The sequence below is a fragment of the Trichoderma breve genome, chromosome 2 (assembly GCF_028502605.1).
Source record: "Trichoderma breve strain T069 chromosome 2, whole genome shotgun sequence".
In the NCBI taxonomy this organism is placed as follows: Eukaryota; Fungi; Ascomycota; class Sordariomycetes; order Hypocreales; family Hypocreaceae; genus Trichoderma; species Trichoderma breve.
The window spans coordinates 6,088,165-6,112,376 of NC_079233.1; the positions used below are offsets into that span (position 1 = coordinate 6,088,165).

The 24,212-nt window shown below is 51.3% G+C and overlaps 9 protein-coding genes across 9 annotated transcripts; 4 read left to right on the top strand and 5 right to left on the bottom strand.

The window, feature by feature from the left end:
• Positions 1 to 1,987: 1,987 nt before the first annotated feature.
• T069G_04049 (uncharacterized protein) lies at positions 1,988 to 2,878 on the top strand (the record flags this gene model as incomplete). The annotated part of the gene is made up of 1 exon (XM_056171259.1): positions 1,988 to 2,878. The coding sequence occupies one exon, from the start codon at positions 1,988 to 1,990 to the stop codon at positions 2,876 to 2,878; it is 891 nt and encodes a 296-aa protein (XP_056032151.1).
• An 808-nt stretch (positions 2,879 to 3,686) lies between these two features.
• On the bottom strand, positions 3,687 to 6,193 carry T069G_04050 (uncharacterized protein; the record flags this gene model as incomplete). Its single annotated transcript, XM_056171260.1, has 2 exons — positions 3,687 to 5,783; positions 5,846 to 6,193. 2 exons carry the CDS (start codon positions 6,191 to 6,193, stop codon positions 3,687 to 3,689), a joined length of 2,445 nt encoding a protein of 814 aa, XP_056032152.1.
• A 786-nt stretch (positions 6,194 to 6,979) lies between these two features.
• T069G_04051 (uncharacterized protein) lies at positions 6,980 to 8,438 on the bottom strand (the record flags this gene model as incomplete). Its single annotated transcript, XM_056171261.1, has 2 exons — positions 6,980 to 7,414; positions 7,470 to 8,438. The coding sequence occupies 2 exons, from the start codon at positions 8,436 to 8,438 to the stop codon at positions 6,980 to 6,982; spliced, it is 1,404 nt and encodes a 467-aa protein (XP_056032153.1).
• Positions 8,439 to 10,760: 2,322 nt separating this feature from the next.
• Positions 10,761 to 12,500, top strand: T069G_04052 (kelch motif domain-containing protein; the record flags this gene model as incomplete). Its single annotated transcript, XM_056171262.1, has 1 exon — positions 10,761 to 12,500. The coding sequence occupies one exon, from the start codon at positions 10,761 to 10,763 to the stop codon at positions 12,498 to 12,500; it is 1,740 nt and encodes a 579-aa protein (XP_056032154.1).
• A 295-nt stretch (positions 12,501 to 12,795) lies between these two features.
• Positions 12,796 to 13,951, bottom strand: T069G_04053 (thioredoxin-like [2Fe-2S] ferredoxin domain-containing protein; the record flags this gene model as incomplete). Its single annotated transcript, XM_056171263.1, has 3 exons — positions 12,796 to 13,161; positions 13,368 to 13,658; positions 13,829 to 13,951. The coding sequence occupies 3 exons, from the start codon at positions 13,949 to 13,951 to the stop codon at positions 12,796 to 12,798; spliced, it is 780 nt and encodes a 259-aa protein (XP_056032155.1).
• Positions 13,952 to 14,529: 578 nt separating this feature from the next.
• On the bottom strand, positions 14,530 to 17,254 carry T069G_04054 (OPT oligopeptide transporter protein domain-containing protein; the record flags this gene model as incomplete). Its single annotated transcript, XM_056171264.1, has 9 exons — positions 14,530 to 14,595; positions 14,653 to 15,231; positions 15,288 to 15,470; positions 15,535 to 15,861; positions 15,911 to 16,167; positions 16,218 to 16,417; positions 16,470 to 16,741; positions 16,804 to 17,105; positions 17,164 to 17,254. The coding sequence occupies 9 exons, from the start codon at positions 17,252 to 17,254 to the stop codon at positions 14,530 to 14,532; spliced, it is 2,277 nt and encodes a 758-aa protein (XP_056032156.1).
• A 1,272-nt stretch (positions 17,255 to 18,526) lies between these two features.
• T069G_04055 (glycosyl hydrolases family 43 domain-containing protein) lies at positions 18,527 to 20,026 on the top strand (the record flags this gene model as incomplete). The annotated part of the gene is made up of 1 exon (XM_056171265.1): positions 18,527 to 20,026. One exon carries the CDS (start codon positions 18,527 to 18,529, stop codon positions 20,024 to 20,026), a length of 1,500 nt encoding a protein of 499 aa, XP_056032157.1.
• A 1,286-nt stretch (positions 20,027 to 21,312) lies between these two features.
• Positions 21,313 to 21,733, top strand: T069G_04056 (uncharacterized protein; the record flags this gene model as incomplete). Its single annotated transcript, XM_056171266.1, has 2 exons — positions 21,313 to 21,478; positions 21,546 to 21,733. The coding sequence occupies 2 exons, from the start codon at positions 21,313 to 21,315 to the stop codon at positions 21,731 to 21,733; spliced, it is 354 nt and encodes a 117-aa protein (XP_056032158.1).
• A 246-nt stretch (positions 21,734 to 21,979) lies between these two features.
• Positions 21,980 to 23,949, bottom strand: T069G_04057 (uncharacterized protein; the record flags this gene model as incomplete). Its single annotated transcript, XM_056171267.1, has 5 exons — positions 21,980 to 22,610; positions 22,674 to 22,838; positions 22,911 to 23,025; positions 23,090 to 23,821; positions 23,907 to 23,949. The coding sequence occupies 5 exons, from the start codon at positions 23,947 to 23,949 to the stop codon at positions 21,980 to 21,982; spliced, it is 1,686 nt and encodes a 561-aa protein (XP_056032159.1).
• Between the last annotated feature and the right edge of the window lie 263 nt (positions 23,950 to 24,212).

A 24,212-nucleotide genomic window follows, 5' to 3' on the forward strand; every position in this document is an offset into this window, starting at 1 on the left:
GACGTGGGCGTTGAGCTGAAAATTTTTTGATGTTGTGGCGATTGCATTGCTTCTTCCCTTCGCCCTTCTTTTCCTTTCTTTTTCGCCCTTCGGGCCTGCAAAACGGCAATAGTCGTCCCTTTCTGGAATCAATTTCGAGTTTTCAGCGAATGCCCCGAGGTACCAGCGGTTCCATATTTGCCCACAATTGCTCTGGATAGGGAGATCCGGTTGGTAGACAGGCGGTGGATACATGGACGAAGTTAGACGACAGGCACGACACGCAAAGGAGTCAACCGCCACAAAATTTTAGACTGGACGAGTGTGCCTTGGTCGGCGTGGTCGGAAGCACAACGAAGGCGGGAAAAAACATGGCCCGTCGACGCCCCCAATCAACACCATACTGTGCGCTGCCCCTACCGCATATTGACCCTATTAAACTACCATCCACACCGGCACAGTATTCGGAATGAAAAGAGGGGCAGATCACCTCTGACTCGCCTCATCTCCGAGCGTTGGTGTACAGTACGAGCACTTTGTACCTCTGGGGTGCTGGAATGCAGTGACAAAGCACGTGGAGGCGCACTCCATTTATAAGGATGGCGCAAGATGGTGTCTTTTGTGACGGAGAGCCACCTGCGTAGATGGATTCATTCTTTGAAACCGAGAGGACGAGAAAAAGCCGCACCACGCGTCCCGTTGTCGATGTCCTTGTCCCCACGGAAAGTATCTCGATAGCCGGACGGTAAAATGTCAATGTCAAGATCCAAGTGGATGGCGAGAGAGGCAGAAGCGGGTCTTCAGACAATGAAAGATTTCCCTCACTGTCGGTATGCCGTTTGCGAGCAAGGGGGGTGGGGGAGAGGGTTCAGTTCAAAGGGAGTGAGGTGTTTGCACAAGTCATGAAAGCGCTGGCACATGCACATGCAACACGTAAGCCGTTCACTCAAAAAGCAGAGACAAAGACTGAAGAGCTAACAAAAAAACCTGCGTGGCAAGGCGTTTTTCTCTCACGCGTGTCTCCACCGAGATGGCGAGTGAGTTTGGTGAACAAAGCATTTTGATGGAGCGAAGTGGAAGAGGACGAGGCCCACCGCACGTTTCGCGACCCGCAGAGTTTTCATGCCCAAGTCCTGCCAATCTTGCTGCATCTTGCTCCGAAAGGCCCACAGCGCCTCAGGCACCGGCCAACGCCCATTGGCTGGCTGCCCGGGTACCTGGTTGGCACTGCGACGCTGCGACGGGTCCGGATGGCGGCCCCTGCAGAGCCCGCGAAGGCTATTAGCCCCTGTAATACAGCGCTACGGCCCCCTGGCGGCCAATGGCAGCGCCCAGCAGCGACGTGGCAGCGCCGCCTGGCCGCTACCGCCTAGCTCGGCGCGGCTGTGATCCGTTGACAGTGCACGCTTCTGGTGCAGACCCGGTACAGACCCAGTACCAAGCAGACTCGCGCCGTTGTCACTTCAGCTGCAAGTCTCATCACTCTCACTCTCTCTCTCACTCGCTGACTGACTCCATCTCCATGCAACCCAGTCTCGGCCATTGTGCATCGACACTGGCTGCGTTAGGCGGCGCTAACATTTAGCACAGTAACCGGGGAAAAAAAAGAAAAGATCCATTCAAGTGGGAAGAAAAAAAGGAACTCTGGAACCACAATGGCCACAGCAGGGAGCAAAGCCAACCTCCGGCCCACTCGCGCACAACCCCGGGCAACAGCTTGTTCTAGCGCTCCGTATTAATCCTGGAGCCATGTAAGCTGCAATCCCATTCATAAATCGGACTCGCTCCCCCCTGGTCGCTCTTGTTTCGTCTCTTCCTTTCAAAGCAAATCTGACTTGTTCAAAGTCCATCTATTCCCACTCTCTCAGAGCAGGACTCTTTTCCTCTTGCAACCCACATTCCTTGAATCTTTGCAACTCTTTGCCTCTACGGCACTCTGCTATCACGTTCCTGTTGAACAGAACAATCCACAAGACAACCACCGCTCCTTCAACGAACTTTTGCAAAAATGAAGTACGCTTTCGCCTCTGCCCTGCTCATCGCAGCTGCTGCCGCCAAGCCTCACCACGGCCACCACGCTCACCACCACGCTGCCCGTGATGTCGTCGTCACCGAGACCGAGTGGCAGACCGAGACCGTCTACGTGACCGAGCTGGTCGACTCCTCTACCACCGTCTGGGTTCAGGACGGCAAGACTGCTGGTGTTGCTCCCGGTGCCACCACCACCGCTTCGGCCTCTGCTGGCGAGTTCTTCGAGCCCAGCTCCTCTACCACTGAGGCGGCCACCTCGACCACCAGCCAGGCTCCTCCTCCTCCTCCGCCTACCACCGCTCCGGCCTCCAGCAGCTCGGTCTTCACCCCGCCGCCTCCTCCTCCTCAGACCACCACCTCTCAGGCTCCGGTTGTCGTGGTTCCTCCTCCGGTCCAGCACACCACTTCTTCTGCGGCTCCTCCTCCTCCTCCCCCTCCGGTTGAGACTCCTACTCCTTCGCCTTCGCCTTCTCCTTCTCCTTCTCCCTCGCCTTCTCCCAGCCAGGCCCCTGCTTCTGCTCCCGACAACAGCGTCGGCACCAGCAGCTCCAGCAGCGACGAGTACTCCGGTGACATCACCTACTACACCATCGGCCTCGGCTCTTGCGGTGAGGACGACAGCGGCCAGGACCAGAGCGCCAGCATTGTCGCCATCGCCGTCGGCCTCATGGGCTCCCAGTCCAACGGCAACCCCATGTGCGGCAAGACCATCACCATCCACGGTGGCGGCAAGACCACCACTGCCACCGTCAAGGACAAGTGCATGGGCTGCGCGCCCCACGACATCGACGTCAGCGAGAAGGTCTTCCTCGAGCTCTTCGGCAGCCTCGACGGCGGTCGTGAGCCCGTCACCTGGTCTTTCAACTAAGCTGTCCAGGAGGACGCTACCGTTGGTGCTTCTTCATCATAGCTACCTAGGTAGTTGGTGAAGAGCATCTGACGCACACATAAAGACCTGTCGAATGTGCAGCGCACATTTCTATATGACTTTTTTATTTTGGACAAGATGTCAAAGTCAACTTTTTTCACGTATACCCTTCATTCGTTGATTTAACTTGTTTGGATTCTATCATCCCTGGCGCGGATGGGAATGCGATATGGATAGGAAAAATGATGTGTTTTTTTCAAGAGTATTATTCTTTATATCCCGGGACGGAAAAAAAAGAACACACATTTTCTTTGGCAAAATCAACGGGATAACCTCTTTTCTATGTACATATAGACACAACTTTATAGACATGTCCTCTCATCTTGGAGACAACGTGGAATGACATACCCCTTTTAGATGCCATTATTTGAGATGCTATCACTTGAAATGTTTTTTATCTTCTGTGCTGTGAATGTTGAAGTGACTGTGCTTGTCTTAATCCGTTTACTTGGAGAGCCTTGGAGGTATGTGTAAATGTGGCAGACATAAATTGTGTATCTCTTAACGTGCACCTATTCTTAGTACACTGGGGTTGCTTAGTACCCTGGGGTGATGAAATTACCAGGTTGGTCATGAACTCATCCATTGCATTACTGGGTCCAAAGAGGCCTGCCATCACCTAATTTTGAAATAGTGATAGGCGGATCGCATCAGCTATTCGTATTGTATAATTATCAAATCCCCGCCAAGCAACACCCCAGACCCTTGCAACCAACCGCCTCTAACCACAAAGCGCCTTATTCTTCACTTACAACAAGGTCAACAGCTCTTCAACATATCTCCTCGTATCGACGCCAATTCCCTGTGCCAACCGCCCCAGGCCCTCACCTCCCCCGGAAGCTCCGTCGTCCGCGGCCCTGCGGAAGCCGATGTGATCGCTCGCGCGCCGTATGAGGAAGATTTCCTTGTCGACGGCCGGCGGAGGTGGATGGGAGGAGGATGCGGACGTCGAGGAGCGACGAGAGGAAGGGGCTTTGTCTTGGTCCTGGGTGGATGCTTCGTGCGAGGTCAGGGATGATGACGATGCGGACTCATGGATGGTGGATAGCGGCAGTGCCGTGGCAGTGGTGGTGGTGGAAGGGGTAGTAGCGGCGGTGCGCTGGAGGACCCGAGTCCAGACGATCCACCACCCGCGATTTGTCTTTTGCGTGCGCTCGAGGTCGGCGATACGAGACCGCGTCGCGGCGTAGATGTTGAGGAGATGGAGATGAGTGCTTACGGCATCCGCGCGAGACCACGATGATGATGATGACGGAGATGAGGACGAAGAGTCGGGGAAGAAGTCGGGAATGTTGGGAATCGACGAGTGGACAGTGAGCGAGGGCGGATCCCATACGAGGTCTTGGATGTGGGAGGACGCGGGCCCGGCGTCTGGGCGCTCGGCACGGTACCTGGTTGATGCCAAGAGGGGCTTCCTGAGCGGCGCCAGCTGGTAGTGCAGCGAGCGGTAAAGCGTGTCCCAGGAGAGGGACTCGGTGCGGAGGCGGAAGAGGAACGTGAAGATGAATGGCTTGTTGACGTAGACGACAACACGGAGCTTTTCTGCCATGTTGATGTCGTGCGAGTCGAAGCCCGCGAGCAACCCACCCACCGCCTGGGATCGAGTCAACGGGTTGACTTCATGCTCGAAATCCCGAATGACAGTGCCCTCTGCCCGGTTCTCTGCGGAAGACCCTTCCAGCTCGACGTGGAGAGTGCGAAGGACGGTGCGGGAGTTGTTTTCGTCATCGTCCTCAGCATCGTCTGAGCCAATGGTCCCTTCCACTTCGTTCACAGCTGCAGTGTCATCTTCGATGTCGCCTTTGAGACCAATCAAGTAGTGGCCGGACGACTCCAAGGAAGATGGTAACTTTGGCGATTGGAGATTTGGTTCCGCATGCGATTTGCCATCAGCTGCAGGTTGTTGGTTGGCTGGCTCTGACGAGTTACCGCCGCCGCCGCCAGGAAACGACCAATATGAACCGTATCCTAGTGTCAAGTAGCTGACCATTTTGTCGAGCCTTCCAGCCTCAAGCTCAGGATTCACCGGGCTCGTTGCAGCTTCCGGTGCCTTTGGCTGAGTATCTTGGGCATCGCTCGGAGGTTCGCCGGCTTCTGGTGCAGGCTCCTCTGCTTTGGATGCTTCGTCTGTCTTTAGGGGCGGACTCTCGTTCAGAATCGGCACCTTTGATGTCGACTTCTTGCCTTTGGCACGGCGCGTAGAGGTTGGGCTATCAATGAGACCATAAGCGTGTTCGCCCCAGGTATAAAGATCTTCCATCCAATGTGTTACGTCTCGTAGGGATTTTCGTGATAGCGTCCCCGTACCGAGGAATATAGCGCCGTCTTCGGCTCTAGGTTCTTTACCACTTCCTAGCCACGGCTCTGGTTCGATCTTATCCGACTTGCTTGACTCCGTCTCCGGGTCATCAGGCCCAAATCTCGAGACGACAAGATCAACGAGCCCCTCCACTCTGCTCACCAAGCCCTCAAGCACCTCTCTTTCCCCGCTTCCTCGGTCCTCTTCACCAACGCCCACGCCGAGCTCTCCAGACGCGGCCAAGTTGATTCCGCCAAAAATGTCTCTTGCTGGGTTTCCATGCAGCATGACATTCCAGGTGGAAAGAAATAAGTCCCAATAACGACTAAGCAGTGCGATGAATTTCACTCGGCGGTATCGAACAAACAAGGCGCTCAGCGATGATCCATGATGCAAGAGAAAGATGCTGTGTGCTCGCAGAAGATCCGTCAGTAGCAGTGTAGCAGGTTTCATCTCCCGACTCGAATACTCGTATCTCTCTTCCTGTTGCTCCCCCGTCTTAGTAGGTAGTCGCGGCGGCAGAGGCACTTTATTCAAATCGATACTCTATCAGCAGCTAGATCAGCATTTCATCTTGACCAATCTGGAACCGACTATTCAAGGCTCACAGCAAGTATCCACCATCCCGGCTCCAGCTCATGCGCAATCACCCTCGATTTTTCTGTGTCGATGGCGTCTACCGGGGCTCCGTCTGAGAAATCGCGGCCGAAGCTAACCATTCCCTGCGCAAGACCTATCTGTCGCAGTCGCTCGTGCCGTTCTTCTTGGGAGAGCCCATCTGTTGGTCTCGTGCGCGCGCGCCTCCGCTTGCGGCTGGAAGATTGCGTCGATACGGAGGCATAGTAGACGATCTGATCGTCAATCGTCTCGTCCGTCTGGCCTAGAGAGGGGTTGAACAAGGCGAGGAAGCCCAGCTGCGCGGGCACGATGCCGCCCGTGGAAGCATAAGCAGCCATGGAGCCCGACACCGCGAGAGAATGAGGCTCTATGAGGCGATGGAAATAGACATAATTAGCAGAGTTTGAAGACCTGCAGAAAAGAACACTGCCGCTTTCGGCCAGCAGCCTGTAGTTCAAGAAGAGAAATGCAATTGCCCCGCGGCAAATTGGTGCTTGAATCGAGGGAGCATTTGGAGTGATGCAAAGCAGAGGTTAAGCGTTGGTGGGGAAAGCTCATGTTTCTGGTGCTTAAGCTCGCGACTAACTGCCTATAGCAGGGTAGCTCTCTGATCTGCGTCTAGAAACTTTGAAGCCAATGGAATGGATGGCTACAACGGAATACCTACTCACAGATGAAATGTCAGAATGCAAAATACTTGTACATAAATATTAAAAATTATTCAATGGAAAACTTAGTTTTTACTTGGCTCAACCATATATTTATGAACATTTGAGCTTTTTGATGGCATTCAGTATAATATTCCCTTATTTTGGATTAAGATAATACCTCAGTCTTAAGATAATGCAACACGTTCATGTATCTTTTAATCTACCTCCGCTCATGAAACACATGTGAGGCACTAGTTGTAGCTTTAATTCCTTTCAGTTCCATCATTTCAAATTTGTTCATATCGTCATTCGGTATTGATTATGCTAGGTATAATATACTCTAGATACATATACTGCAATCGAAGTTGGGAATCATATTGAAGAAAGGAAAATGGGCTGTTATTCAGTGCCGGGGAAACGAAAAAGGAAAATGTATGAAGCATATTCGCACCGCCAACAACACACCCGCCTCTCTTACCAGCTACCAAAAGGCATAGACGACTTCTTTCTGAATTCAGTGTCCTTTCGCAGTTTGACCATTTCAATCGCATCCGGGTCACCCTTCTCTTCAGCAGAGAGTTGATCAAAGCTCTGTTTTCTGCGGTCTCGCTGCTGTTTCATCATTCGCAGCCAGAAAAAGTAGAGTAGAAAGGTAACAAAAGTGAGCGGAATGGTGATGGCCCAGTACAAGCTGAACTGAGGCATTGTTTTCACCCCAATGCTATTCGAAGTAGGATCGACGCTGTCCCAATCAAACATGGAGGTTGAGAACAACGCGGAGATGAAGCTTCCTGGGAGGAAGACCATGGTGACGATGGCTAACGTCTTCATTGACAAAGAGTCGCGATGCTGAGATTCTGCCAAGTCGAGGTTCGCTTTGACGTCGTCTCTGGAGATGATGCCCGTAAGCTTCAAGGTGTTAGCCCATATCAGATCAAAAATGTGTTTTAGCCGCGAAACTTACTGTATTGGCCTGAAGTTGAACACGCTTCAGGGTGAATTCTATGTCGACAGCCTGCATTGATAGTCTATCTTGTAAAAGAGACGCATGACTTCTCAGCAGTTGATGGGCCTTGGCCGATGCAGTCATAGCTCTGCCACCGCCACCGAACGGCTGCAGTGTATTTTCTAAAATGAAAGCCAGAGTCTTTTCTGCCATCTTGCTCTTCCTGCCCACGCTGGCCAGCTTTACAGCATGTCGGTCCACCTGGGCAGCTAGCTTGATATATTTTGCTGTTGTATTCTCCTCGCTTTTTCGCTCGGCCATTCTATCTTGGCCTGTTTGGATTTCGACATCGCGCAACTTCATCTTGATCTTTGATTCCTCATAATGAATCTGCATGCTGAGGATCATGCTGAATAAAAGGGCGGGAAACATGGGGCTATGATAAAGTAGGGCGTTCCAAGATGAGCAGAGATTATCAGATAGGAATCCCTTGTTAGACTCTTCGACGAATATGAGTCCTTGCGTAAGATGCGGTCGATCAGCCGAAATCCGTGAGTTGAGGTGCTTCTGCGCCCAGACAGCTACCAGCTTGGGCATATAGCAAAATGAATATGTCTGGGAACCTTTGGATGGAATAGCAGATACATTGGTGATGCAGCTCTGTGAGTATGTATAGGCTAACTCAAGATTGAATTCGTCAAGTATGGAATCAAGCACATCTTTGGATAGCTTTAGGACCCTGGTTTTGATGTCGCAACCGATCAAAGCTAGTCGCAAAACCAAAGATTGTTTCGGATCTTCGTCGTCTTCTGATCCTTCGGCTAGCCAGGTGTCCAGCTCTTTCAGGTGGACAGTCCTGGGGGTGGTGATGATTTCCCCAGACGCATGTTGAAGCCTCGCCTCGATTACTTCAAACGACGTCTCACCCGAATTGCTAAAGCCCTGCCACAAGTTCACCGCGCTTAGCCTTTGATAAATTTCTTCCATGATACAGATTATTAAAGAACTTTGGAAAACCAAAAGGCTGGAAAGGCGGATAAGAGTCGATCAGATCGGATGGCAAGCGAGCATGAGGCTGGACTATCTGATGTCTACATCAAAGGATTCATGTGGGTTCACTGGGCATCTATATATGGTGAGCATACGCGCGACACTGCAGCCACCACCATCTTGGGTTCAGCCAGAGCCTGATGGATGAAACGTTCCGAGAGGGTGGCAAGCCGCGACAGGGGCGCGTGCCCCAGAATCTAAGCGCCGGCCATGCAGCAAGTTCGCAGGCCTTAAACGGGACCTAGAAGTATCAAGCAACGAAGAAGGTCATTACCGAGGGCCATGGAGTCCTGATTGGGAAAATGAATTCTCGAGATGCCGCTCGTACGACAACTCGAGATCTGCATGCTACAGAAGAGGGTTGCCGAGCATGGCTGAGCACGTCAGCGATAGATGAATGGCCAAGATGAATGCGACGTCGCAGGGGATAGGTACAAAGTGTATGATCTCGTGGGGCAAGCGGACGAGGCTCTGGCATGAAATAAATTGAATGTCGTCAGGAAACTGGGAGGGAGAGAGAGTATGTTGTTGGTTGATCTGATATCTTCATTCGAAAAGCACAGGTGATAGGTTCGCAGTCCATAGCGCTGGCCGGGATTCAGGTGGCTTAGACGCCCTTTTGGACGAATTTTGCATGACCAACAACAGCTTCATACGTATGCAGGGGGGGAACAGCGCGGCAATGCCGTCGCTTTGAGTATTCTTTGCGGTCGGGAGTGTTATGATGTTGTAAATAGCTGTAAGGAGACGTGAATGAATATTGATGAATTTTTTCCCTCTTGTGGTTATATGTACTGGAGGTTAGTGTACAAACTAAAGGGTAATATGCAAGAGATCGATCACTCTTGGTCTTCGGAATAGCAATCTATTTCAAAGGGCAGCAACGATACTTAGATGAGGATACAATGCTCTGTAGGCAGAAAATGATCAATCAGTCCTTTTTAATCAATCCCTGATGGCGCAGCAGCTTGACTGGATCTGTATGCTGGTTCTCTCCGTATTCTCCGTACCGCTAGGCATCTTCTTCGCCATCAGTGCAAGGATCTCGATGAAGACGAAATGCTTGTACATAGGCAGCTCCTCAAGTCCTCAAGTCCTGCAACTTTGCCGTGCTCTGGTCGTCCCTGTAATGCAACCCTTTTAGGAGCTCATCATGGTCGAATCAGACGATTCTCGACATACAATGCAAGTTGGCCAGAGGGGGGCAGCCAAATCAGGGCAAGGCAGAGTGCGAGGCCTCTTTTCTTCATTCGACAGCTGGAGCTGGAGCTGTTCCCCCACTTCCCACTTCCTTGAGCAAGCTTCATAACCTCAGGCAAGGTCGTTATCGGACACTCGGCGATATTTGCTACTATTACTATTTTGTATATATTTATCGTCCGAGGTACATTCTGCAATGCTACTGTCCATGTATAGCTGCTGTCATCGGTGCTTTTTTTCCACGTCCATTCCATCAAATTGCTTTGACACGTGTTTGACAATACGATTGAGCGCTCCAAGCCGTAATAGTCGGTCCATCAATGCCTGCATCAAACGGCACGCTAAGCCCCGCTAACGATTTGCCGTCAGCTCACGTCCACACTTGTCTGGCATTCAATAGTGATAGCAACCACATGTCGGACACACAAGGACATCCATTGCAATGCATTAGAAGCTGTTCTGCTTTTGCTTACTGACTTACCTACAGGATGGATGCATGCTAATCCTGCTAGCTACCTACACTACTAGCAAATGGAACCTACATGAAGTCCAGCGCTTTCTTGCTGCTCCGCCTCTCTCTCATCCATGCTTACCTACTGAATACGGTCCCCACTCTCGCCCTCTGGATTGAAGGATCACAGCCCAGCCCAGCCCACACGATCGAGACTCGGCCACGGTCGGCACGGATGAGCTGCACAAATCGGGGCTCTTTTGGTTTTGGTGTGATGTCCTCTGCTCCGTAGGGCCTCCGAGATTCCTCCAGCTGCTCTCTTACAGGGAACTTAGAGCACCTCTAGCACCCATTACCAGGTAGTACTGAAATAGCTCCTCGTACGTCATCCTCCGACGCTCAATCGTCTCCCATCCACAGCAAGTCAAAGTCAGCAGCCAACCATCTTGCATCTCACTAATCCCTTCCAATTCTCCTCTTCCCGCCGGAGCTTGTCTTTTCCATTGCCCATTGCCCTAACACTTGCATCTCTCCCTTGTCATCACCACTACATCTTCTCGAGATACTTTGCTTCCCCCACCAGCTCTGGGAAGCTGTACATCGACACCATGGACAATATCGGCGGCACCATCAAGCGCCGTTCGACGGAGGTATGGCAAGCTGCGCAGAACAACATGCCCACCATGCCCTCTATGCCGGCCATGCCTTCTTTGCCCAATCTCCCTTCTCTGCCGGCCATGCCACAGTTCTCGTTTGATGCTTTCCGAAGGCAACCCCAGCAGGAAGGCCTGAAAGGCACCTGGGAGCGCATTGATTTGCCCCCGGTTCCTCGTTCTTCCCACTCTCTTGACATCATCTCTGGCTGCGCCTACATCTTTGGTGGCGAGATCACCCCCCACGAACCCGTCGACAATGACATTGTTGTCATTCGCCTTCCCTTTAGCAGCGCTCCTGCCGACTACTTCAAAATCCCGGCCAAACCAGACCATACGATCCCTGTACCGGCACCGATTCAGGACAAGGGCAAAAAAGATGGATTGGATAAGCCTTCCAAAAGAGCCAAGGCCAAAGCTGAAGACCTTGGTGAAGAACTCGAAGAGGAAGAGAGTGACAGCGACAACAATGATCCCACTGAAGAGAGTGACCAAGGAGAAGCCACGCCGACAACAGCGGATAAGGGCAAAGGACGAGCTGACAAGTTGGGCGATGTCCCGTCACCACGAGTTGGGCATGCAACTGCCGTCATTGGGTCCCGCATCTTCTTGTACGGCGGCCGTGGTGGGCCAGATATGAGGCCTTTGGATGAAGGGGGCCGTGTCTGGATCTTTGATACCCGCACTCGACTTTGGACCTATCTCGACCCGGTCCCGGCTGTCAAGGGCGGATCCATCGTTCCTCATCCAGCACCACGAAGCTATCACAGTGCTACCGCGACGGATCGGCCCCGCGACTTTGCCCCTCCCCCGCCAACCCAGCCTCAGACCTGGCAGGAGTGGGCGCTTGGTGATACCTCCAAGACGGGCATCCCTCAGGATCCCATTGTTGGCAACGTTGCCGAGAATGCAATTGACGAGGAGACGAGCGGTTACGGCACCTTCTTCGTGCATGCTGGTGTTCTAGCCAACGGCGACCGCACTAGTGACCTTTGGGCTTTCGACGTCCACTCACGCATGTGGACTGAACTGCCTGCAGCGCCAGGACCTGCCCGTAGCGGCACCTCCATCTGCATCAGCAAGAGTCGAATCTTCCGTTTTGGTGGATACGACGGACAGAATGAGATTGGAGGTCAGCTCGACTTTTTGAACCTCGAGGTTGAAATGTTTGATGACCGTGTTACTCGGGGCGAGGTGGCTGTTCGAGCCCGTGGTAGCTGGCAGTCTATCTTGGAGGCTATGCCCGAGGCTTCTTCTCATGAGATTCCTTCCGAGAATGTCCAGGTCTGGCCCGCACCGCGAAGTGTGTCTTCTCTTGAAGCCATCACCTTTGGCGGCGGCACCGAGTATCTCGTCCTGACCATGGGTGAAGCCAGCCCGAGCGCGGACGGCTACAATGGCGCCGGCAAATCTCACAACGACGTGTGGGTATTCCAGGTTCCGCCGGTAGGCATGACCGCTGCAAGCTTCACGGCAGCCATGTTCTCAGCCGTGGGCCGCAAGACTGGCGAAGGCAAATGGACAAAGGTAACTATGGGGCCTTATGACGATGAGGTGCTGGAAGTGCCAAGGGGTCGGGGCAGGCTGGCCAGTGCCCCGATGTTCGACTTGGAAGAGACTGGAATTGTGATTTGGGGTGGCCTGGATGATATGAATAGGCGGCGCGGAGAGGGATGGATTATGCGACTTGCGTAAACATTTTCCATTGGGACCTTTTTCTTTTTTATCCAATCTCTTTGATATCTTTTGCATATGACTTCAGATTGCGAAAAATGTACCGCATGAAAAGAAATACAACGAATGAAATGTCCTCTTATTCAGGAGTATGCACATGCATTATCAACTTTGACTGTATTTATCGCACACCACCAAGATTTGGTCTATACTTTTTCTGGCATTCAACATGGCGTTATGTACATTTAAAACCCGTGTCAAACACCGCCCTCTCCCTCTCCTCCCCCTTATATTTCATTCCCTTCCTTTCTTAAATTTACAAATCGGATCTCGTCTTCTCCGCACCCCACGGCTCTGATGTCAGGTTCGTCAATCCCGCGCTGTTCTCGCACGACTTCCTTCCGGTAAGGGGCCCGGCGACGGGGGCTTTGGCGGTGCCGCCGACGGAGGCGGCGGAGGCCTTGAGGGCGTCGAGCAGCTTGACGGTGGTCTCGGGGGTGAGGTCCTCGTAGTAGTCGTCGTTGATCTGGATCATGGGGGCGTTGACGCAGGCGCCGAGGCACTCGACTTCGATGAAGGTGAAGAGGCCGTCCTTTGTGGTCTCGCCCTGCTTGATGCCGAGGTGGTTGGTGATGGCCTTGACGATGGCGTCGGAGCCGCAGCCGCCGAGCTGGCAGGGGGTCTGCGTGTGGAAGGGGTTGGTTAGCTGCATGTTCTTTTGATATCTGATATCTGGTGATTTTGGAGGGGGATATAATGAGATGATGCTACCCCTCCCCTCCCTTGTTCTCTCCAATTGTAGCTGTGATGTATGATGTGATTCCCAAAGCCGCCAATGGCGAAGAATGGGGAACGGAGCCGTAGGAATAAGGATCAAGGAGTGCGTACCGTTGTGCAGGCCTGGACAAAGAACTTGCCCACGGGGGTGCGGTTGTACATGGTGTAGAAGGAGGCGACCTCGTAGACTCGCATGGGGGGCATCTCGAGCAGGCGGGCGACCTCGTTCATGACGCTGATGCTGGTGAAGCCGTGCTGGCGCTGGCCGAGGTCGAGCAGGGGCATGACGGCGGCCTTTTTGTACTGGGCAGGGTAGCGCTTGAGGATCTCGGCGATGAGCTTCTCATTCTGGGCGTTGAACTTGAAGGGCAGGTCGGGGTTGTTGTCGGGTGTGTTTCGGTGCTGGAGGAGGATTCGAGGTCAGCGAAACTTCTGGAACGGTTTGTTTTCTCAATGGGCGATCTGGCTCTCTCTCTCTTTCAAGGGTGGCACTCAGCGCAATTGCAGCAGCGAACTGAATTCGAGGGCCGGGGGTGAGTTTTTGAGGTTTTTGGGGGCGATGGAGACTTTACCACTTGGAGGGTGTCGCTGGGCCGGCTGGCTGTGATGGAAAAGGCGCGGGCCTGAGGGCGGGCGACGCGCGATGCGCAGCGGACGCCGGAGCGGAGGAGGAAGGGCGTGATTTTGCTCGCCATTGTGTGGTTCCGGGAGGAGGGGAGGCGGTTTGCTTGATTCCTGGGGAGGGTGGCTCGAGGATTTGGCAGTTTTGAGCTTTGAAATGGCATATATCGGAGTTCCAATGGCTGGAGCCAATGCTGCTTGCAAAATGGGCGGCTGTGATTGGCTGGGACGGCTGATGTTCGGGAAATGGGGTCGTGTATATTTCTCTCTTTCTGGGCACTGGCTACAAGAGTTGCAATTGCTATTGAGTATTACACATAACGTTGAATTAGATTCCTAAGTGAAAATGGATTCAATATCTCGTATTCACTTGGTATATTATTTTTTTATCATTTGGGTTTTTTCTTATAGATATGAGAGACATATGTTTGCTATTTCGTTGCGTCACATCTGCGAGGGGTACGACATTGAATATTGGATGTTACAACGGACTGAATAGAACAGGCGCCACAAACTTACTAGGTATTTGGCTCTGTCAATTCTACATATACGGAGTACTCTTCGTCCAAAAAAGTCAATTAGTACTAAGCTGTTTAATTTTGTCTAACTCTAATGGCTTTAATGCTTCGCTCTTTTCCATCAACTCGTATCACTACGGCCCAAACGTCTGCCCCTTCTGGACCGTCTTATATGTACAGCTCTTCCAGTCGCAAGTATCCTAGAGAATATTTGATTAGCTGCTGCTCATATTCGGCAAACTCGTGATATAACGAACCTCATGTACGGTAGTTCCCCACCAAGAGAACTTGTCGGCCGCTCCAGTATAGAAGATGGCAAAGAAGATGATGATGCCTGCAATGGCTGTAGCACAATCCAGGGCTGAGCTGAGCACGAAATTGTATCGGCGCCACCAGCCTCTACTCTTCTTCTTAATCCACAAACCAAACACCAGGCCAACGATGACCCAACTACCGTAATTTGTCCCAGAGGCAGGGGGAATGTAATTCAGCCCGCCAAGAAATAGTGGGATGTGAACCTTTTCTAGCCACCGCTGCTCTGGCCAAGTTTTCTTCATGGCATACACAATGACTGGAAGGATGGCTCCAATTAAAAAGAACCATAAGAGGTCACGATATAATGTACCATCAGCGAAGAACCTACGAGGCCCAAGAGCGCCCCAGACCATGCTAGTGTTGAAGTGGGTGCGAGAATAAGGGCATGTGAATCCATTCTTTGCAGTCAGAGAACAGATATCTGGGACATGGCCCAGAGCCCAATTCAAAACCGAGACTTGCCCCAATGTCCCCATGATCAAGCCAACAATCTGGACAATGAACAGGTGCCTGGGTGGGATCTGCGTTCAGTTAGTTTTACTTCCAGCAAAACTTCCATATGCAGTTCTATACTTACGTTGGAATATATTCCCAGCTTCAGATCTTGGGCAAATGCGAGAGCCTTGATACCAGAGATGTAGCCCAAGTCAAAGAACCAGATGTTGGCCAGGACTTTGCCTTCCCAGATGTAGCCAGCGACCACTCGACAGAAGATGTCAATCTGGACTTTCATGTTGGTCGTGGCATAGACCCAGGCCAACTATTCAAAAGGTCTATTAACACATGCATCTAGGTCGTACTAACATGGGGTGCATGTGACTTACAGGAAGGTAGAAGACTGCAGATACAAACATGGCAAAGATGACTCCATACCAGCGTAACTGAACGGGATAAAACTCGCAGGCAAAAATGCCAAGCCCCAAAGACACAAGAAAAGAGGCACCATACCACCACATGGGAACATTGTTGTACTGCGGTTGTAAACCTGGTCTGGCATCTGTTTTACGTCCAAAGAGAGCAGGAAGCTGGGAGTCTCGGAATGCTTGTGCTATTTCGTGGCGCTTCTCGAGGAACATCCAGACAAACAGTGAGGAGATGCAAGCAAAACATAGGCCAAAAGCGTTTAGAGCGTAAGTGACTGGAAGATATATCTGTTCTTGTTCAGCAACGAAAGTAGAGATCACGGTCGAATACTCTTACATGTGAGTATTCTTCGTACTTTTCCGGCTCAAAGACAAATCCTTGTTTCTTGTTGATGACTCGAGAAACGTTGTATGTGCTTCCAGTGTTGTCGTAAATCGAATTGCTCTGAATGGGAAGATATGCCGACAGCCAAGTATTTGAGTAGTAAATGGCTGGAGTGACGATGTAGATCCAAAAGACGACTGACGCAAGGGTATTGAGAATGGCCCAGGTTGGTACCACCAGAGGGCTTCCAATGTATGCGATTTCCGCCCCTTTCATACTGGGTGAGCTCAGAATGTCATACCAGATACACGGTACTTACAGTCAAATGTGAATGGCAAAAGCCCAATGCCGCTCTTCATGCCAAAGATCTGGTTGACCACTGGATTGCGAGGTGCGATCCAACAGACCCAGGTAAAATACCCCAGCGCTGGAAAGATGAAGTCTGGGAACCAGTACCAGACAAAGGCCGCTGTGAAAGCAATCAAGAAGAACTTGTACCGCGAAGACCTCCATTTAGCCCTGATCAAAATCAGTCAGAAATTATTTTTCTTCAAAAGGATGGATAGCATACTCGGTTTCATCTTCCTTTCCTGCTGGATGCAGAGCAGCGTTCAAGGCCGTGTTGGCCAGTACCCCAGGCCACACCAGACTCTTCGGTTCGACAACAAGTGATCTACCAAAGCCGGCTAAAGAAAAGCCATAGAGAATAGTGGCCAGTGTTATAGTAATTTCGAAACCCCAACCAGTGTTGGCGCCATAGAATACTCGCTGCTCGGTCAATACGTCGGCGCTTAGACGGGTGAGGTAGCTCAAGTTGGCCAGGATGTAGATGAGAATATTTTCCTGACTCGTACGACTCAGATTAGATTTTGCCCCCTAGAGGATTGATCATGTTTTATACATGCCTTGTAGTTGAAGGGGCCAGGATTCAGACTGTGACGAACTCCAAAAACAGTCAAGCCCCAGTCTGGGATGACGAACTCCCAGGCTTTTCCCAGAGGATATGCTAAGAACTGGATCGCAGACTGGGAGAGAGTGACTGATGGAAGCCGAAATGTGTATAACGTGTTGACACCGCTGCCGATAAGACAAAAGCCAATGCCAATCACCCACATACGCAAAGTGAGGCAAGGCAAAGAAGGGTCATCCGTCCGGTGTCCAACCCCGGCGGCGTAAAGGACTTCTTCTGTCGGCGTCTTTGATTCCTCTAATAGACCATAACCCAGTCAGCTCATCGAAGCTCAAGGATATCACAGAATGTTTACCAGACGGCCGTTTGTCCTCGGAGATGCTAGATCTCCTGCTCTGAAATCCAATCTCGCCGGCTTCGGTAGCGTCTGGCACCTTGGTCTCCATGGTGGGCATGAAGATGACGGAGAAGTTGGCTGATCATAGGCGATGATCAGATCAGATAAGATTAGATGAGTAGACAGAGGCATCTGATTATATACGAGCAGTTGGCATTTCCTGGATTTCGGCGTTGCTGTTCCGAATATGAAGCCGACTGAGACCCACGATCAGCCCTAGTAGCGGACTTGGGCAGCCGTCAACTTGGCATTCCTAAAGTTGAGCCGACTTCTATTACGATTGATTGATAATGGCGCTAATTATTTTTCTGAGGCCTTTGATGGAGCAGTCAGACGATTATCGTGGTCTGTTATATCCTGGCTGCGGTATACAGACCAAGAAATCTTCATTTTCTATAAAGCTGAGACTTGTGAATACGTCTGAGCTCATTCTTATTCTACAATAACCTCTCTTCTCCGATTTTCTACTTCTCAGACTTGTCACGCCGGGTGCCGTTTCATCGATCCCTTCCGCAACAGCCGCAACTTATATATCACTCAGTCGAGATTGACATCATCAGCATCTCCATTCGGAGATCAAAACTCGATTCCGGGACAGCCCGCAGAGAAGAAAAACAGCAAAAGTACACCAATTTTTCTCCACAGCGGCCAGACTGGTGGTCCGAAGATGCTGTCGGGTAGCGGCTGTGCAAGAGCGCGGATGGGACTATTGATGGAGTTGTCCCCGTAAAGTGGACTTTTCGGCTGGAGACGCCGTGCCGAAATACCGTCTTGTCAATGGTGGCGCGCGATACCGATTTCAGGATTCGGGCAGAGAATCGATTGGTCAAGAAGGGCTTTTTGAAAATTTGAATGACTGGGTGACCTTGTTTGAAGGTTGTGGGATGGGCTGACAAGATGAAGGTGGCGGCATTTGATCTTATCAATCTGTGGGCCTCGTTCTCTATCAACTTTATCCCGTAGAGAAATAGTTGGACAGCTTACCTTACGCTTACCTGTACAATCATACAATCGTCTACCTCGGAGATTCCTTCAATCTTGCTCCATGTACCTTATAAAAATAAACGACAGTTGTCTGTTGGCGTTGAATTCTACATGATGTGAGACTGGCGCATGTACCTCGGTACCTGATGGCTGTACCGTCGCAGCGCTAGAAATTAGTACCTTTGCTGAAGGATCACTTGAGCTGCGCCGCATGATCATCATGCCTTGTTCAACACTCGATGCTGAACAGGATCCGGCTTCCAAACAATCTGAAATCACATATTGAAATACTGAATGAATGATGCCAGAGATGACCTAGATTAATCACCATCTCAAGATGCAGTCTCGATCGGTTCAAGTACTACTAGCGACCCTTTGGTCTTCCTCTTGCCTGGCTGCTGTCTCCAAGACGCCCGACTTTGCCACGTCTGAAGCGGGAAATCCGTTTGTCGATGGTTGGTATGCTGATCCAGACACTCAGTTCTACAATGGCGAGTACTGGGTGTATCCGACGGCGTCACGGCCGTACGATGAACAGACGTATCTCGACGCCTTCTCATCTCCAGACTTGGTTCACTGGACCAAGCACTCGACGATTCTGACTGCTGACGATTTCACCTGGGCACATCGCGCTGTTTGGGCCCCGGCGCCAGTCTATCGCAACGGCACGTATTACCTCTATTTCGGTGCCAATGATATCCAGTCAGACTCGGAACTAGGCGGCATCGGCGTGGGCGTGGCAGAGAAGCCAGAGGGCCCGTATCGAGATCCCCTTGGACATCCACTCATTGGCGCATATCATAACGGTGCACAGCCAATCGATCAAGACGTCTTTATTGACGACGATGGGCAAGCTTACATCTATTACGGCGGACACTCTCACGCCAACGTCGCCAAACTGAATGACGACATGATTAGCCTGGGTACCTTTGACGACGGTACCACCTTCAAGGAAATTACTCCAGAGAACTACGTTGAGGGGCCGCAGATGCTCAAGCGTAATGGCGTTTACTACCTCTTCTGGAGCGAGGGTGGCTGGGGAGGGCCTGACTACGCAGTTTCATACGGCATGAGCAGCTCACCACTCGGGCCATTTGACCGTATCGCAAAGATATTGCAACAAGATGAAGCCGTGGCAACAGGCTCCGGCCACAACGCCGTAATTCAAGTCCCTAATACGGACATCTATTACATGTTGTACCATCGGCATCCATTGGGGTCAACTGACGGAAACGACCGACACTTGGCATATGACCGGCTCTACTTCAATGAGGATGGCACTATTGAACCAGTCAAGATGCTGGTCCATGACAACTTTGAGGACGGCAATATGATCGGTTGGGAAACCCATGGAGGTGACTGGGACGCTAAAACAAATGTTCTACGAGGAAATGCTTCATCAGGTGGCCTGGCCTTGCTCAACACCAACTTTTCCGACTTTATATATGAGACCGACGTGAAAATCTCCAAGGGCAACAGCAATTGCGTGGGCTATGCAGGTCTTTTCTTCCGAGTTTCGGGCCCGTCTAGTGACGATGACTCCTACAAAGGTTACTATGCAGTCATCAGCACCACTGGCTCCCTGGTCCTCGGCCGAACAGATGCCACCGGCGTTATAGTTCTTGGAAGGGAAGAGGTTGGTATCGAGCCGGCAGAGCAACATCGACTCAGGGTGACGGCAGATGGCAGTTCAATACATGTGGAGCTCAAAGGCGAGCGGCACATTGTCATCAGCGTAAAAGATGATGTGTATAAGAGCGGAATGGATGGCGTGAGGGTATTTGGGATAGAGGCAGAGTTTGATAACGTCAACATTACTCGCATCTCTTCAAGCTAGAAGATGGGTAATAACGTTCCTTACTATGTCGGGTAGATCTGAGCCATTCCTACCTACTTGAGCTGCATTTATAGAACCAGCCTGTGATCATCGTCAAGGCTCATGTCAGACCAAGCTTTTAATTATATTAATATCGACTGATCATACGAAATTACCACGTTATCAATATGCTACAGTGGATAAGACGCAATGCGGACGATCTCTCACGACTTGTCGATCTCACAACATCATCTCAGACGCTCTGCGACCTGCCACTCTCGGCATCTTGCGCAGATCTCGGTATGACGCTTACGTCGATCAAGTTCTGCAAGAGAACTCAGGACGCGTCTCAGACATAAGCAACAAGAATAATCGACAGATGCTGCTTCACCGTGCGATGGCCGTGCGAAGGAGTTGCATCTCAAGGCGTAGGACTAACTGTGTACTATTCGAAAACCACAAGAATCTGACATGACTCGATTTTTTCCACAAAAAAAAGCCATGTTCATCGGTCTGCGTTGGTCGGCGATGCCGCGTCATATGCCTGGATATCAAGCACGGAGCACAGAGAAATATTTCCACCGAGCGTCGGTCCGCAATTGATGTCGATCACTACAACCTCAAACGAATAGCCCCAGAATATTCTGGTGGCTTGCACTGACTCAAAGAACATTAGGAATCGCAAAAAAATAACGCTTTGAGTTGTCTATGTTATTGGATACAACATGGTAACCTTCGAAACAGCAACTCGAATAAGTAAAAAGCCATGAAATAGGTGGAACAAATAGTATCGCCTCCCAAAACTTGGCAACGAGATAACCTCATAGCCTTGTCAGCCCCTTGCCAGCTAACAAACGACTGTTCCAAGCTAGGCAATGATCTTCAGGCCCCCGTCCCTTGACAACACCGACCTGTCAGACTTTGAGATAACTCACCGTGGTCCCTTAATGTTGATCTCTGCCACTGCCGGCTTGGACAAGAGCAAAGATTATAGCCGTGATTAGTAGGTGCATGTAATGCTAGGTGGGAGCGGGATTTGATACGGTACATTACGCCCTGCTCCATGATGGCAAGAATTGGGAAAAGATGGGCATCATAAATGGAGACAGAAGTAACAGATGGAAAGGCTATAAGATGGGTATTGTGGAAATCATTTTGCTTAAAAGGGGGGATAGGGAGCGATTTTCTTCGTTCAACTTACATCTCTTCTAAACGTCTCACGCTCCTTAGACGCATTGAAGATAACTGTCATTCCCTTCTCGTACATACGTATACTTTGTCTATCATATAAAAGTTACACCGTCAAGATGCATTTCTCTGCTTTCATCGCTGCTGCCCTGACCGGCCTTGCTGCCGCTTCGCCTGCTCACCAATTTCACGACAAGAATACGGCTCAGATTGCTTATACGTACTCCAACGGCACCTACACCAAGCCAATCAACGTGAAGATCAACAACGGTACCCAGAAGTTGTGTACGTAAACCTACATATACTCTTCATATACAAAATACAGTGAAAGACTAATGCAGTTCCTCGATAGCTTCCGGCGGCACCGTCACTGACGTCTTCGTCGCGCCCCCCTTCGACGGCCGCCGCTACGTCCTCACTTCGTGCTCTTTCCAGGCTCCTACTAACAAGAGCCTGGGGGCCGTCTCGATCCGCAAGCCGACGACTGTGCCGGTTCACCCGCCTGCTGCAGTTGGCTTCGTGACTTGCACGTCCGACTAAATGGGGGTGGTGAGAGAAAGGATGTTTGTTTGGGAGACTTGTGTTGTCACTCTGATTGAATGATGTTATTTCTATGCTTGAGTCAATAGGTGTGCATTAAGATAGATACACAAATACGCCTATTGTGCACAATTTTGAACTTATTAATATATTAACGCGCTTCGCCTTTTACACACTCTTTGACTGACGCTTTTGTACCACATTTCCGCCAACGCCATTGAGAAACCCCTTTAACAATCATACATATTACACTACTTCTCCCTCAAGCTCACCAAGGAGGTCGTTTATCCCCGCCTCATAATCATCCTCTTCCTCATCTTCTTCCTCTGTCCCGCCCACCTCTTCCTGGAATCCCCAACCCCTCGTAGCCATAAGCACAAAAGGCATCGTGCCCTCAGAAAGCTCCTTCCAGATACCACTCAGCTCCCCAAGCACACGGAAACAAGACCAGAAGTTTCCCGACGACATCCGCTGGCCACCAGCTTCTTCAGCGGCGATGAGGTTGAGGCCGTGCACCAACGCGGCGCGAAAGACGTGGTAGATGATGAATGGGGGGAGATACTTGATCTCGTCGGACGCTTGCAGGCTTTTGAGCAGTCGAGTGATTGCCATGGCTGAGGCTGTGGAGGATCGAAAGGCTGTAGGGATGTTGTGAACCATGCCGGGGTCTTTGGGGTTGAGAACCGGGCGGTAGAGGTTGATCAAGATGGAGTGATATGTGATCCAGAAGACGACCTGGACTCTATCGGGCTTTACGTTGCGGCTGATGTAGAGGCGTCTGTCAATCTTTTTCCGGAGGGCCAGCATCTCGTTGTTTGCTTTGGCGAAGATGGCTTGCTTTTCGGTGGCTGGGCGCTGTTGGAAGTTGGGGGAGTACCTGTTGCGTATAGCTCCTCAGAACCAGGCATTGGATCGTAGTTGGAAAGGGACTTTTGCTTACATGACGTCGATGTACCGTTGCTGAATGTTATATAGCCGGCAGTGGTGGTCAAAAGAGAGGGCGGTCACGTCGACCAATTCCGGTGACACCGTGTCGATATACGGCGTGATGTTGTCGGGGTCCCAAGGAATCGCTGTAGGGGCGCCTAACTTTGGAGTAGAAATCCTACATATAGGAAAAGAGGAAGGTGTAAGTTCATATAAGGCTCTTCAAGTATACTGAGATGGGTGAACAAACCGGTCAAGGAAAAATAGGGACCAAAAAGTCCTAATGGTGGCCACGTCGTTGACAGTTCGCTCCTGGGCCGGCAGGTCTCTAATTTTTAGATGGTTGGACAGCCCGATGGCCATGTCTACAGGATAGAGATTCCCATTCAGCCAATGATCAACAACGAACAGATTGTTCCCGCAACTTACAGTGATATAGGTGGCCCTTGGCCGCATCCAGCATCACATGCTTTTGCCAAGCAATTATCATCAGACCCTGCAACACAGGGAGACACAAGTGTTCCAAATAACACTGCTGCACCAGGCCCTCAGCATATGTCATAAAGGCATCGGCGATTTCTCTAGTAGCCACAGGTGATGAGTAGGCGGCAGCCGCAAAAAGGGCGCTGTATAGAAACTGCAATGCCGTATCATTGTGAGGGAACAAGTCGGAGAAGTTGAGCCAGACAGGATCGATAAACTTGTAGTAAGGATTGATGTTGTCAAGGAAGTGCGCCTTGAGATGCTGCTTCAAGCTCAAGTTTGAGGCAACTTCCAGCAGAAACGTCTCCTTCGACATCACCTCCTTGGGGGGAGGCGAGGGTTTCGTGCCGTCCTCAAACGTCGGCAGCAGGGTGTTGGAGTAGAAGGAGAAGCGGCCCGGCCCGGCCAGCATCGGGAGTCCATCCCGGCCGGTGACGTCGGCCCACTTGACGGATCCGAAGTCGTGCAGGGCCTTGAGCATCTTCGGGCCGTACGGGAGTTGTTTTGGCTCCGAGGGGGACGGCTGGCTGGCCGGGGAAGCGGACTGGGACGAGCTGGATTCCTTGGACTGCTCTAGAGACGCGGACAGCAGCCGGACTTGGTCTTCGAGGGCCTGGACATAGTCGCGGTCCCAGTACTTTTGCCTGGAGAAAGACGTCGAGGACTTAGCAAGCGGTTCTTGTTACAGATACATAGGTGTAGTCTCATGCTGAGTCTTGAATACAAGGTAGATGGGACGGAGATAGGAGAAAAAGGCCCGTACCGCCGTGTAGTTCGAGCTGGCTCGTAGTGACATGCCAGCTCATGAGACCGACAGGAGCCACAGTGTGGCTTCTCGCCATCGCACTACAAATGAAAAGCATCAGCATCTGCTTCAGCATCTGTCAGGGGGACTCAATTCGCATCCATTGGTTTAGTCATGCCCGGCCCCCCAGCAGAAGCTGCGCCAGACTGTCACCTCCGTGATGGGGCCCGGAGAGGATTCTGATGTCCGGCGATGGGGACGGATAAGATTCCGCCAGTCAGGCTCTCCCGTCCATACAAGCCCAGGGCAAACAACTGAATAGGC